The 14898-nt window shown below is 46.6% G+C and overlaps 1 protein-coding gene across 2 annotated transcripts in view; it reads right to left on the reverse strand.

Annotated features, from left to right (window-relative positions):
* Positions 1 to 653: 653 nt before the first annotated feature.
* PHACTR3 (phosphatase and actin regulator 3) overlaps positions 654 to 14898 on the reverse strand; it is a 185321-nt gene continuing 171076 nt past the window's right edge. For both annotated transcript variants that reach the window (XM_081293307.1, XM_081293306.1), the window contains 5 exons: positions 9241 to 9296; positions 5737 to 5798; positions 4729 to 4869; positions 3092 to 3168; positions 654 to 1165 (listed from right to left, as the gene is read on the reverse strand). In XM_081293307.1, coding sequence (XP_081149433.1) covers positions 1150 to 1165; positions 3092 to 3168; positions 4729 to 4869; positions 5737 to 5798; positions 9241 to 9296 — 352 coding nt within the window. In that variant the 3' untranslated portion in view covers positions 654 to 1149. The remainder of the gene's footprint in view (positions 1166 to 3091; positions 3169 to 4728; positions 4870 to 5736; positions 5799 to 9240; positions 9297 to 14898) is intronic.

Genomic DNA, 14898 nt, shown 5'->3' on the forward strand with positions numbered 1-14898 from the left:
CAGTGTTGTGAGACAAGGGTGATCATCCAGGAGAAAATAAGCAATCTTCTGAATAGCAGTTTAGATTGGAGAATAGGTTTTGCAAGCACCTAGTCGTGTTCCAAGCCACTATGTCTCCTGCTTCAGCAGCATACCAGTAGGGAGGGAGGGGAGGCTCATCTCTGCCAGGACACTTATGCAAAAACCCCAAAAATATTTTTCAGGGAATGTGCCAAGTTTCATTTTTACCTTTGGGCCGGGGTAAATTTCCTCTTATAGTGTCTCGGCTTCATCTAAACCTGTATCTCGTATAACAGGGTTTTTAATATTTGCAAATGTGAACTTAAAAATACTCAAACATGAAATATTTTACCAAAATGAAAATTATGCCCACAAATTATTGCTTATTTTTGGATATATTCAGTACTGATTTGTAAGTTAATTGGGTTTTCCACATATACTAAGATTTTATGAAACAAAAAATGGTGTTCTTATTCATGTGTTCAGATGGTGATGGTTCCAAAGTACTAAAAGTTACTTGTTCCACAGATGCCTATTCTAAGGTATCATTCATCCCCACCCCAAGAAAATGTAAAGCCTGAGTTAATTTCCTGCAATAAGTAGTCATTTAATTAAAGAACAAAATTAACAGGAATCAAAATGTCGGAGCTGTATTTTTTTGTTAGACATATAAAAAAAGAAAAAGTATAATACAGTAAATCATTTTATATAACATGAACTTAAAGAGTTTTCAAATTAATCATGATCAGAATAAAAATGTCTCTTCAACAAAATACTGAATGACACTGCGTCACATGTCCCTCACATCAGAGGCCTGGGAGTGGTGAGCCTGCACATGCACTTCACCCGTCCTCCATACACTGCAGAACTGTAAAACGAGATTGAAAGGCAAACAACAGTTTTCTTCTGGCAGAGTTACTTTGGGCCTTAACTGACCCCAACAGTTCACACTCCTCAGACACCAAAGAAGTATGTCCTCTGGTTACTCCTCTTGTAGGTAAGTGTGGCCAAGATTGCACCTGTGTGATTCTGCTCTCCTCACAAACACAGCAGGTAGTCTTGAGCTGATTTTCAGGAAAAGTTCCCTGATGAATGTTCAAAATGTTGGTATCAAAAATTAAACACAAATTCTTCTCAGAAGAAAATCTCTTATGGCCTGTGGAATCTAGAAATTATAAAAACAGTTAAAATTGTCAAAAACCTCCATATAGAAATTTGCTGTTATTCAAAGCTTCTCTGAAGTTCACTATGAAAAAAAAAAAAAAACAGAGCTTCTCTGGTTGGTAGGATAGAGGGCTCCCAACTCTCATGCCCTTGTTGTACCTCAGAATGTATTATAGGTGTTCCCAAGAATGCAGCATATAACTTGGTATTAAAGTTACTAGTTAAACCCTCAAACTCCACAGAAAGATGAGGGCTTTGCTAAATCAGCAAAAGTAATGAGGTGATAAATTATTGGAAATTAGAGCCATGAGTATTTTTAATAGAGTTGATAATATGTTCATAGTAATATTTTTAAAAATCTCATGACCTAAAATATTATTTTTAAAAATTCATATGGAGTGCTAAAATGTGGCATGAAGAACCTTGAATTATTTCCTGATGTTCAGGTTTGGGTTCATTCTTTAAAGATTGAACCCAGGGGTGCTTTACCAGTGAGCTACATCTCTAGACCTTTTTAATTTTTGAGACAAGGTCTTGCTATGTTGCTGAGGCTAACCTCAGAACATGCAGTTTTCTATCTCAGCCTCCCAGGCTGCTGGAATTACAGGCGTGCACCATACCCAGCTGAGGGTATGAAAATTGAAAATTGTGTCATCAAAAACTTAAGATAAATACCCAGAGTAAACATTTTAATAATGTATATTGGGAAAATGTAATTGAGATTTTATACTTAGGCTGTGTAGTAAATTAAATCCTATTTTTTAAAACAAAGTGAACATTAAAAATAATTGCATGTTTTACTATATTTTAATTCCTAAATGTTCATAAGGAACCCATTTGGAATAAGCAAAACTAAGATGATCTATTCTTCCCCAGAAATATGTCCATTGTGTAAGGAGATCTTAACAAATTTAAAAAATTATTTATTTGCATAATTTTCTCCTAACTACCTGCTTTTCCTGCCTTGATACATTTTTACTCAATATAACAGAAACCAGAGGTACAGAGGAATTCCATGGTCACACAGAGTGTACAGAGCAACTGCTCTTCAATACTTACAGTGGCTACTTTGTGACAAACAGAAAATAAATCATTTTAGTTTAAGGCAGTATGTATGCTCAGGACTTCCTTTGTCTTTGTACTTGGAGCACAAGCATCTTAGAGAAAGCCACTGCTGCAATGAGAGTATTTCATCACAGTCATCCCCATAAGATCAAAGGCAGGTGAGAATTTTAAGATAATTATTACTGGTCATGGCCATGGGAAAGAAGGGAAAGCAGAGTACCAAGAGTAATCTTTTTCCCAACTTCATCATCACCAAGAAACCCAGTGTCATCCTTTGCATGTAGTGGCGTGGACAGAGAATATGTGCACCTGGATGGGAATGGTTGTGGATCCCCAGCTGGAGGTGGGCTGAATGGGAGCCTCCTTGATCTCACGGGCAGTCACATTCTCAGCATCTTAAATAGTACCTGCCACACCGTAGGTGTGCAGGTATTTGCTGGGGAAATGATGCTCTTTTAGCTTTGGGGAACATTAACTGTGTTAAATGTGATTATAAATTTAAGATACAGAAAGGCAAGTGGGAAGGTAGAGAGTAATTTCACAGTACTCTTAGGTATAAATTGATAAATTCTACATATTAGAAAAATGTATAAGAAAATCACTTCCATTGTTTTGAGACTAATTTCCTTAAAATTACACTACTTAAAGTAATGTAATGACCTGTCTAATACTATTTTATATATCATTTTCCACCAGACCCTATTTGAAATCATTGGACAAGATAGTATTTTTAAATGAGGTGCATTTGGTTTGTTCGATTCAGCTCTCTGTAAGAATGCTAAATTTGTTTACCCGGATATATGGCTTTTGGGTTTTTTTAAAAAATGCCATGCTGTAAATATCATAAAAAAACAAATATCACCTTGTCAAATGCTTGCTTGATGCATGTACCTCCATTTCATTACTTTTGTATTCATTTAATTCTTTACGAATTGCTGCCTGAAATTAAAGATACGATATTGCATTTCAGAACATTCAAAAGTTAACAGAGGAAATCAGTTATGTTTATGGATTAACGTTAATACTTGCTGTTTGGTAATACATAGAAAAACTATTTCATTCAGCATTTAGACTGTCTTACTCCTTTTTATAGTCCTACTAAGGTAGTAAGGAGTCAGACCTGTGGAAGTCAGTAGTTTGCTGTGCTGGAGTAGCAGATGGCCCTTCCCGAACTAACAAGTGAACCACCACATGCTTAAGGCACTAATGAAGTAGGGACAGCAAAACAATGTGCAGAGTTCAGCTTTTGGTGAACATGGACTTTTGCATGACAATCTAGATAATCCAGAAAGAAATTATTCTAACTTCAGGATGTGAGTTTTGTGACATTTGAATAATAACATTTTATTATTATCCTGATGGGTGGGGCATGCATCATGATGTTTTCAGTTATCCAGGGCCTGATCTTGCTGCCCGCTCCTTGAGCTTCCCAGGCCCATTTTCCTCTTAAGACGTGTGTCTCAGATGAACCCTCTAGGGCCAAGTAGGACAAGAGCATCAAACATAGCCTCTGCAACAAGGAAAGCCTTTTGAATTTAGAATTTTGGGGCCATATTTTTTCCCCATACTTGTATCTTTGGAAGCTAATGTGTTCATTTCTTATCACTATGATCCTCTAAGCAAATTAACCCTAACTAACCAAGAGTCAGTCCAAATTCAGCATGACAGCATTCCTCTAAATTGATACAACACCTATGAACATTTATAAATGCACACATTCATAATAAAGAATGAAAAACAATTACAAATTCATTGGCTGAATATTTAATCCTCCTTGTCCTAAAACCTGTAATCATTATGAAAGTTGCTACAGGCATGCAGGTGTGGTTGAAAGCTGATACACACTCCTGGACCTAAATCCTGCCAGTCATTAGCACTTGACCATGGACAAAAACTTACCCACACTCTTCAGTAAATGTCCACTCCCCTCCTGCACCCCAGACCTACCGTGATAGACTGCCTCCTTGCTCTCTGAAAATTAAGTTCAAACTCCTCAGAGGGTTCCCAGAGACATCTCAAGCTGCACAAGTCCAGGAACAAATCCAGAACCTCTGTATCTACTTCCTGAAATCCTCAGATGGATTCCATTCCTCTTTGTCCAGTTACAACTCATTTTGTTAAAACTCATCTGACTTACGCCAGCCTTGCATATTTCTGATTCATCCTCCAGACCAAGGCTTCTCAATTGACACATTCTTGACATTTGGAACTAGATAATGCTCTGTGTATTATGGGACGTTTAGCAGGATCTCTGGCCTCTATTCATTAGATGCCAGTAGCACCCAAATTGTGACAACCAGAATTGTCTAGAGACACAACTGTCCCCAAGTTGAAAACCACTGCTCAACTCTGACCCTGAGCTATCTTTGTGAAGCCAACATGTAGTCAAAGAAAAGCTTTAAAAAAATGGCTGCCATTATATAAGAATAAGCTCCCTGCATGGCAGGTTTATTGTTCTTAGGAGACACCACACCCCAACCAGCACAGGCAATTCTGTACCTTATCTGCAGCCGACAGTCTGGTCCAGGGCTTGTCTGCTCTCCTGTCATAGTCCTGTGCTTTAGCTACTTCCACATAATCGCTGAAACGTATCAGGATTTTTCTGTCTCTTAATTCATCAACAGTGGGTCTCTGATTAAGCTAAAGTAAAAGATTATGATAGTTAGGTATCACATGACAAACTAATTTTGAAATATAATCCAAATACAATCTAACGTACACAGCTTAAATTATATGTTCTTAAATCACATCTCCCTTCTTCCAACACATTTTTGAGGATTCCCACCCCTGATAGTATGTAGCACAGAATCAAGGACTGGTTGATAAATTGACTCAGAATAAATTTTACAGCACCAGCACCATTAGATAATCTCTTTTTAAATTACTGACAATGTTATGCAGACTCCTAGTACTATACATCAAGCTCAGGAAGTATATTTTATTAATTTTGAGCAGAAAAAAAGTTCATTGTGATCATGGAGCACAGTGGAGAGGCAAAACAGAACTGCTGAGTTTAGAAAAGGTCTGCCTTTCCAGAGGAGACTGCATGCACAAGCCCTGACACTAGTCCAGTCTGCAGGCAGGGAGCTTCCAGACATACTTCCGCATACATGCGGCAACCAGAAAGGGGAAAACAGTCTGGAAAGTACCACACCGATACCCAGGTGTGTTCCTATTAGACATCATGTAAGTTAAGAAAGCACCCAATCAGCTTCTGGTCTGCCTGGAGCAGGTGGTCATGTCTAGATTCTGCTGCCTTTCCAGCCTGCCCACTGTGCTAGGCAAGGATTTGTCCAGGGTCCCCATCCAGACACTGGTAGTGGCAAAAGACATTGCCCTTTGTGTTGTCTTGGCAAGTTGATTGTTGCTGAGTGAACACCTGATTTAGCTTGTGCCATGCCTGGGTGGTGTCTTAGGTTACCCATACCCATTGCTGCAGGAGAGCTTCTCTCTAGTTCACCTATTTTTGTTGTTAATTCAGGAAATAAAATACTTAAATCATAATACCTTTCTTGTTAATCTTTGCTTGATTTCTCTTCTTTCTTCCTGCTCTGTCTGATCATTCCTTTCTGTGAAAGATTAAAACAAACAGATGGAGACTTTTTTTTTTTTTTTTTTTTTTTTTTTTTGGTAGAGAGGTACACTGAAGATCCCCCTGGCCCTGGTCTTGAAGGAGAATGTCAAGGAAACTTTGGGGTTGACACTTCTCCGTATCACATTTTCCCACTTTGTCTTTTTCCAGGGGGCCAATCATTGCTCAGGAATCCCAGTCTGATTGTTACACAGAACCATCCCAGCCTGGTTCCCCTCTGCCCTACCTCTGTATCAGAAACAGCCACAGATATTGTGCTGTTTTCCTGTTTGCTGGAAGCAGGTCTGTCTCTATCCTACCCAAATCTCTCTGTATATTTATGTCTAGGAACACAGATGGCACACAGAGCAGCTGCTGTAGAGTAAGTCGAGGTTTGCATGCCTTTGACTGTAAACAGCACTCTCACTCCTTGCTTTTTGGTTTTGCCATTTCACAGGTGCCAAAACTCAGCAATTCAACATAAGATATGGCATACTTTCCTTCAGCTCTGGGCAGCATATGCTCACCTGGAATGAGTCTTTTCAAGGTATATTTCAAGCCTGAACACACAGACACCTGACTCAGTTTTGCTCAAGCATGCAAACAATTCTGTGAACAGTGCCTTTGAGAGGAGCCAGGTTCCTCACTGAAACTAACTTTGCTTGTGAGTTTTGACTATTAACACCCACACTGTGCTTACGCCCACTCTGGAAGCTAAATATAGACCAGAGTGCTAAGATATAGAGTACAATGTATGTTGTGCCCTGGGACACAAGATAATGGTGCCCTGTTTCTGGTGCTCTGTGTTGCTAAATAAAGCCACAAGCCCCAGAAGGGCTTCACTTCTGAGGAGATTCCCAGCCACCAGCAATCTGAGAAACACTGCCAGTTTGGGGATGGGAATTCCTGCTACTTGCAGTTAACAAGATTTTACGTCATCTTCCTTTATTTAAAAGATCCATTTGAGGGATTGGTATATGGGTGTCTAATATGTCAGAAATTGCACTTCTCAATAATTTTTTTTTAAAAAGAGTCTTCTTATATTAGAGCATTTTAGAAAAGGAAATAAAACCCTATGATTGCTTGGTTCTTTAGCCAAGTGATAAGCCAGGAAAAAAATAATTAGCTATGATTAGAAAGTGGATGATATAGTTAAAAAAGAAGTGTGCAAGATTCAGATATAAGACCAGCCATGTTGGATTTAAGTGATATGAATGTAATTTATCAAATTTCAGGCCACAGACAAACCCCAAGAACAGCCTCCACATGGGGTCAGGGGAGCTAGCAAAATCAGAACTTTGTTGTTACCAAGGCCTGTGAGCGAGGCAGGGTCATTGGGAGGTGATCATTGAAAGACCTGTCAGACTATTCTCTGCTTCAGGTATAAGTGAGTCACCTGCTCCAAGAAGTCCCTCCTGCCAGCCTAAGCCCCCACGCCGCCCCCACGCCTCCCCCACAAGTGACCTTAGCAATATGTATGTGAGCTTTTTCTTTGCAGAACTAGAAGGCCTTATATAAAGTGGGTCCATAGGCAGGACCTCTACACCCATCCTTGTGGGAAGCCACTCCAGCCGCCTGGACAGTCGTAAGTTGTCTTCCAAGGATGTTTAGGAATGTGCAGCTTTTCCACACACAGTGGTTAAGAATACCGCTAATAGGGCAAGGCACACCTGGGGCTGGACTCGAGTTCTGTCCTGCAACGGTAATTTGCTAAAGCATCACACTTCCTCTCAGACCTCAGGACAACCTCACATGTTGTAGTAAAGACTGAATGTACTAAAAGCAAGGCTGGTACACCTGGGCCTACTAGAGAATCACTGTGGTCATGTACAAAGGGGCCCGTGTCTCGGGCTCTGCTATCTATGAACACACAGGCAGAGTTCTAAGTGTCCCATAGCCATGACTGCAATTAGTCATGAGTTCCCAATTTGAAGAGAAGCAAATGTAAAGTTATGATAACTTAGATTTGATTACCAGCAGAAATGCCTTCTGGTGTGAGTGGCGTACATGTGTCAAGGGCTCGTGAGTGTGTTGCTCTGTACTGGGCCTTGTGTGGCTACCCTGTTCTCATTCCCACAGAACAAGCACACAGACCACCCACTACAACCCTAGTGGTGAGCTTCTCAGGTCCTTCCCTCAGGACACTTGAGAAGGCTTCTGAGCTAAGGACCGATGGTTCACTGATAAAGGTGCGGTTTTACGGCAGCGTTGCCGTGACCACTGCAGAGAAGTCCATTTCCCTTTGTGCACAGAAGGAAAGTGTGTTCAGTTCCAGCTGTGCACTCACTAGCCCTCTATTCACAGCACAGTTCTATTTTTAAGGGTTTAACATTCACAAAATAACACAACTAGGAGCGCTTGCCGGTGGGAGAACCTGGCCGCCCATGACAGGAGAGAGGCCAGTGTGGACAGGAAGAAGGACTCTGGTAGGCAGCATCTCTAGTGTCTCTTCCTGTTGTGGGCAGCAGGCTGCTGGGAGCATGGCACTTCCCGGCTACGACTTACTGGACTAGTACTAGCAATGGCATCTGTGGTTTCCACACATTTATAAACCAGTGGCTTTGGTTCTTTAAATCCTGAATATTTGATAACAAACAGCTTTTCTGTCTACCTACTTGATTATGCCTGGCATCAGTGCAATCCTCAGACATCGCCCACCGTAGCTGCCATTTCTTCAGTTTAAAAAATAAAACGAGTAATTTTTAATCGGTAATCTTTAGGGTTAAATATTTTTCAATGACAGAGAGAGTTGCTTTGGGCAGCTAATGAAGGCATTGAGGCCAAGAAAGGGGAGGGATCACCAGAGTGCAGGGCCCCAGCTGGTCTTAGAACTACTAAAACTTTGTAAAGAGATGTTTGCAAACAAAAAACAAACCCAAGGAACCTTTGCAGTGTTCATCACATAACAAGAAAAGAAAGACTTTATCATGCTATACAACTGGCCCTTAGGAGACACTTCTTTATGAAAAATGTTTGAAAAATTGAAATCTGTTGTCCAGGTGAAAAACATACCGAGAAACACTGAAGGAGTTTTAACACCCAAACACCAGAGACTTTAACGGCACAGAACTCTGCGTGGATGGAGATTACCCATGGACACCTGTGTTCAGCACAAGATTTAATTACATGCTTTCCTGGGGAAGCTCCAGGCCCGAGCAACATAGAATCTCAAAGTGCTGACCCTCTAGAGAGTCCTGTGGCTCCCTACTCCTTTCAGTGGCCTGCTTTATTCTCTTGGGTGTGAGAACCAAGGAGCGTGTCCTTCTCTAGTAAGACTTGGGACCTGGGCCAGTGATCTCCTTGGCCGTCGGGACCCCCATCCACCACACCCATCAGCTCTCCTACTCCTGACTCCTGGGACCCAGGGGAACCACAGAGCCAGCTGGGTTAGCAGCCTCAGCACGTGAAGGAACCCTCCAGAGGAATCCTCAGCTACTCACGTTTCAGGATATTTCTTCTCTCCAGCTCCTCCACGGCAGGTCTTTGGCTCAGCCGTCTGCGGAAAAACACTAGAATTACATTTTGCACCATGGTGCTGCCTGCAAATTTCACCCCAGGTCCAGGCAGGCGAGGGTGGCTGGCACACCCCTGGAGATGGCCTCTCAAAAAGTGGAAGGAGAGAGAGTGAACCTTTGTTGCCTCTTGGTGGCAAAATCAAGTCAGGCTCCCAGGCGGGAGGGAGGGCTGTCCTTGCTCCAACTCCAGGGGTCCAGGTCTTCCTTTCCCAGCCTCCTCACCCAAAGCTTGCCAGGAGTGTCCATTCAGAAAATCCCTCCTCTGGCCCCCCAGCTGGGGGAGGGCAGGTGGCGCCACCTGTCTCCAGGCTTCTGGCTCTGGAGATGCCGAGAGCTCCACACCACCCAGCCCAGCCCCGCCATCAGCCCAGGCACCAGCCCGCAGCAGCTCCCCTCCAAGCAGCCAGCACTGGGGAGTGTCTAAGGACGTCTGAGGGCGTCCCCCCCTTGTCAGTGACGCGCACTGCCAGCACTCAATAGGAACTGGGAATCTCCTCTGAGAGCCAGCCCACCGCCGCCGCTCCCCTCCCCTCCTTCTCCACGCGGAGCCACTGTGCCGCTTGCTTCTGAAGACAAATCCTTATTTCCTTTTCAAATGGCCTCTCACATGGGGACTTGGAGAATGAAGCCAAAGAAAGAAAAAATAAAACCCCAACACACATAAACAAAGGTTTTTGTCAGGAGTGGGAGGCATAATTAGCCAAAATTAATGTTGGTTACAAAAATAATTGGAGTCTCAGATAATGTTGTCCTTGGGTCAGAGCCAGACAATGTCCCACTTCCGGATCCTTTAGCCACCGCAGGGAGGCAACAGGGCCAAGGCTTTGAATACCCAGAATTTGGGGCCATAACATTTTGCCCCAGTGAGGATGTTGCCTCCAAAAATAAGCCTCTGATTTACTGCCTGTCCCAGCACAAAGCCCAACCGCCCTCCACTCTGCAACCCAACAGTTTGCTCTCGCCCCCAGGGGCTTCATGTGTCTTTGGTCTCTGTGGGTGGTTGCTCCTGCAGCTTGTCTGATGTGAACTGCCCCCGACAACTGGCTGGAACCCAGGGAAGAGGGCCTTCTCCATCTGTCCCCAGCCACACAGGCAGAGCCTAGCTCACTGAACCTTGCTCCCCGCTGTCTGGCCCTAACTCCCCACATGCCCTTTTCTGATCAGTCAGCAAGTAACTGTGGACTATTGCTTCATGCCGGGCACTGTTCCAAGCCCCCAGAACACAGCCTGAGCAGAGGAGCCTTCCTGCCCTTGGGAAGCCCCCAGTCCAAGGGACATCAGACAAAGCGCCACCATTTCAGAGAGGCCATGCTATGGGGGAGAGAAGACCTGGGTGCCAGGGGTGAGGGCTGAGTGGGCCTGAGGAGACACATTTCCACTGAGACCTACATGAGGAGCCAGTGGGGGGAAGGTCACTCCTCCCTGTAGACACTGGTCACTGAGCTTAAAGACCAAGAGGGACCGAGGCAGGCTTCAGAAGAGAAAACTTCTGCATTGTGCAGAATCCACATTGGAGGGGAGTGGGTGGGTGCACAGAATGGAAGGCTCTTGGAGATGGAAGGAGATGAGGAAGAGGGGAAGTCAGTTGTCGGGGTGAGCTTGCACATAGTGGGGAGCCAGTGAAGGTTGCTGAGGAGGCAATGAAGTGGTCAGCTCTGCAGCCTCTGGGCTCAGGAAAACAAGGCTCCCTCCTGAAGTGTTCAAGAAACAGGTCGCCCCCCAAGGACAGTTAGGTGGTGTGGCAGAGCAGTGGCACATAGGCTTTGGAAGCAGGCGGACAAAAGTTTGGGACTCAAGTTTGAGGCATGTAACTTCTCAGCTCTGTGTCCTTGGGCAGGTTACTTTACTTCTGTGAGCCTTATCTTCTCATCCACAATGAGGACTAAAGCACAGATCTTCACCGAGTGGTGAGAATCAGATGAGATCATGCACAATGGTGTTTTATAAAACACGTGCTTGGAATTTGGGGATTTCTTTAGAAATCATTTCAAGGATGTCTATAAATAAAGAGCACAAGGTCTTTATAAATTCCTTCCCAGATGTCACGCCCTCAATTCACACCTTTTCTCTGACGTTTGTGAGTGAGCAATCCCCAGCACCACAAATAAATGAAGACCACTCCCAGCAGGCTCTTCCTCTGGCCAGCCCAACTGCTCCTCCTTTATGCAGCAGTGGCTGCTCTGGCACCTGGAACTTCCGCTGCCCACACACAGGTCTCCTGTCCATCTCAGGGTTGAGAGGCTGCAGAGGCCACAGGCGACGAAACTCACTGCACTGGTCAGACCCCCACCTAGTTACCTGCGCCCCATCCCCCAGCACCGGCGGCACTGGTGCAGCCCCAGTGGCCACTCAGCACCTTGGCCAAGGCTTGGAGTTGCCAAGTCTGCGTCCCAGCGCCAGCATTGACCACTGTGGCCCCGGGTAAGCCACAGACCCTTGAATGACATGCACAGCGAGGGTGTGGGATTCTTCCTTCCCAGAGGTCCCAAGCACATGAAATGAGGTGACTGATGAGGAAAATTTCTCCTGGGGCCAGAGTTGTGGTGACTACCAAGCGAAGGGCCCTGTAGCTTTTGCTGTGATCACCATCACGCTGTGACCACTGTGGTGATTAGGTTATTAATAAGCATTTGGGATTGTATGGAGGCACTTAAAAAATAGCGGCATATCTTCCCCAACTCCACACACAAAACCCTGGGAAGAAAAATGTCCGTTCAATGGCACTTAAAGACCTGGGGCTGGCTCAATGCACCCCACGTCTGAGCCCCTGTAGAATGGGAACAGCGAGAGAGCCTGCTACTTACTGGGTCTGAGTGACAGGGACTAGGGGTTCCCCATCCATCTGCATGGCCCCAAGCTGGCTGCGGATGGGTACAGGCTCAGGGAGGCAGCTGCAGGGGCTCCTGGGGCTAGAACCAAACCCAAAGCTGGTTCGTTCCAGAAGCCACTGCAGACACTAGCTAGCAGGGACAGGGTGAGAGGCCGGGCTAGTCAAGACAGAGAGAGGGCTGTCGCCTGGGCGGCGAGGTCCAGGCAGGGGCACAGTGAACCCTGGCTGACAAGCAGTGTCGGATAGATGTGGGCATCCTGTGGGTAAAGTCACAGCCCAGGAGGAGGAGGTCAGGCTGGATTGGGACCTCCTCTGAGGTCCTGAAGCTCCATGAAATGAGACCCCATGGCCGCAGGTGAACACCCACTCTGAGAATGGGGGAACAGGTGAGTTCCTGTCCCTGTACCACTCTGCATATTCAGGACAGCCACATAGCTGAGTGTCCATGGCTTGGGTCTGGGGAGCAAGGAGTGCCCAGAGGACCAGGGAGAAACAGCTGGGAGCAGAAGAGGCCAAGGGCCCGAGCGGAGGGGATAGTAGCACCCAGTGGCCCGCGGGATTTCCCGGCACTCCCCTCTCCTACTTCAGAGATCCACCGCCCATGTGCAGCTGCCGCTGATGCTGGGGAAGCCTCGGGCTATTTCTGACTCTCTCGGCACTGGGAAAGCCCAAGTGTGGCAGCTGATTGCAGTGCCATGCAGGGTGGGCGTGAACCAAGGAAGAAATGCCAAGGACAGAGCAGCATCCACCCACGCGCACACAGGAGAGGGTGGCAGGGAGGCTGCAGGGAGGCCGCAGGGTGGGCCGGGCAGGGGAACTAGGACTCAAACAGGAGTCATAGGTGTCCAGTACCACGTGGGCGCCACAGGGCGTCCAGGTGCTGCTGTGTGGCAGTCGCCATGGGGCCTCAGGGGCTGTGGAGACAGGATTCCAGCCCCACGGGGGCTTTCTGGGTCCATCTGCCTTCCCACTTGCCTCCTGTGGTGGTCACCTACACACCTGACCTGCACTGTTAACCAAATAGGACAGAGAACGGGGGGGGGGGGGGGGGGGGCGGGGGGGAGGAGGGGAGGAGAGGTAGAGAGGAGGTGGAGGGGAGGAGGGGGAGGAGAAGGAGGGGAGGAGAGGTGGAAAGGAGGTGGAGGGGAGGAGGGAGAGGAGGAGGAGGGGAGTAGGGGAGGAGAGGTAGAGAGGAGGTGGAGGGGAGGAGGGGGAGGAGAAGGAGGGGAGAAGGAGGGGAGGGGGGAGGAGGAGGGGAGTTAGGGGAGGGGAGGAGAGGTGGAAAGGAGGTGGAGGGGAGGAGGGAGAGGAGGGGAGGAGGGAGAGGAGGGAGGCAGAGGGAGGGAGGAAAGGGAGAGGAGGGGGGAGAGGAGGAGGGGAGAAGGGAGGAGGGGGCAGGGGAGAGGGGTGAAGGGGAGAAGGGAGGAGGGGAGGGGAGAATGGGAGAGGAGGGGGAGGAGGGAGGGAGGAAGGGGAGAGGAGGAGGGGAGGAGGGGTGAAGGGGAGAAAGGAGGAGGGGGAGGGGAGAAGAGGGGAGGGAGAAGGGGAGGGGAGGGGGAGAGGAGGAGGGGTGAAGAGGAGAAGGGAGGACCGAGGAGGGGAGAAGAGGGGAGGGGGGAAGTGGGGAGGAGGGGCAGACTGCACCCACACAACAAAGCCCCCAGTCAGGGGCTGGGTGCACAGAGCGGTTCTGCAGGGAGGCAGGTAGCTGTGCCTCCTCCTTCCTCAGTCCCTAGGAGGCGAGGCATCAGATTTACATTCTCTCTGCATCAGCACTGAGGGCCACCACATTGGCACAACCTTTGAACTGAAGTCCCAGCTTTGCCTCTGGTCAGTGGGCTGATCTGGGCCACTGCCCTCCCCACATGCCCCTACAAACCAATAGGGTACTACGGGGGACCAGGACATTAAGCACAGCTGGAGCTGGCACACAAACAGGTGGCACCATGATGTCACTGCTATTGTCCTCCAGCGTGCAGTGCCGAGGCTCCTCTCTTCCGCCTCAGGAAACGCCAAAGCCTCCAACCTGCCAGCAGCACTGCAGTCCAGGGAAGAAGGGCTCCTCCATCGGACTCACACCTTCCTCCCCCAGATGCCCACTCCCCCATCAGATGCCGCCCCTGCCAGGCACATGCCAGGAAGAAGCAGCCCACAGAGTCCACACAAATGTGCCCTCTGCACAGGCTTCCTGAGCTGGGCAGCAGCTCCTCTGCTCACACCACCTGCCCTGGAGTCCGGTAGAGGATCTGCTTAGTGCTGCCTTCTCCTCTGGGCTGCCCCGGGAGCAGCACACATGGGTAACAGGGCCCGTCTCCCTTTCTTGTATAAAGTCCCTTGGGATGTCATTATTAATGCATATTTTAAACAAAAAGGTCACACCACAAATAGGCTGCTGCTGCCCGAGGCCTGTCTGCCTTGTCCACTGGCCGCGGGCTTCTTGACCCCTAAAGCCTCAGGTTTTCAATTCGGTACGTATTTCAGTGAAATTGACATTGAAATAGGTTAGAAATCATAATCTAGGGCATATATGTTATTATATAGTAATTACTATAATGTTATATAATTACTTATTATATACTACATATAAATTTTGAAAGGTGTTTTATTAATACATTATATTACTATTATATAACCATATTATATGCTAAATTTTTATAGGTTTTATGTTAACATTAGTACATTATACTATATCACTATTATGATTGTTATGTACTATATTTATTATAATTATACTGCTTTACATGCTATACCTT

This window comes from Spermophilus citellus (genome assembly GCF_964194105.1).
Source record: "Spermophilus citellus genome assembly, chromosome: 4".
NCBI lineage: Eukaryota > Metazoa > Chordata > Mammalia > Rodentia > Sciuridae > Spermophilus > Spermophilus citellus.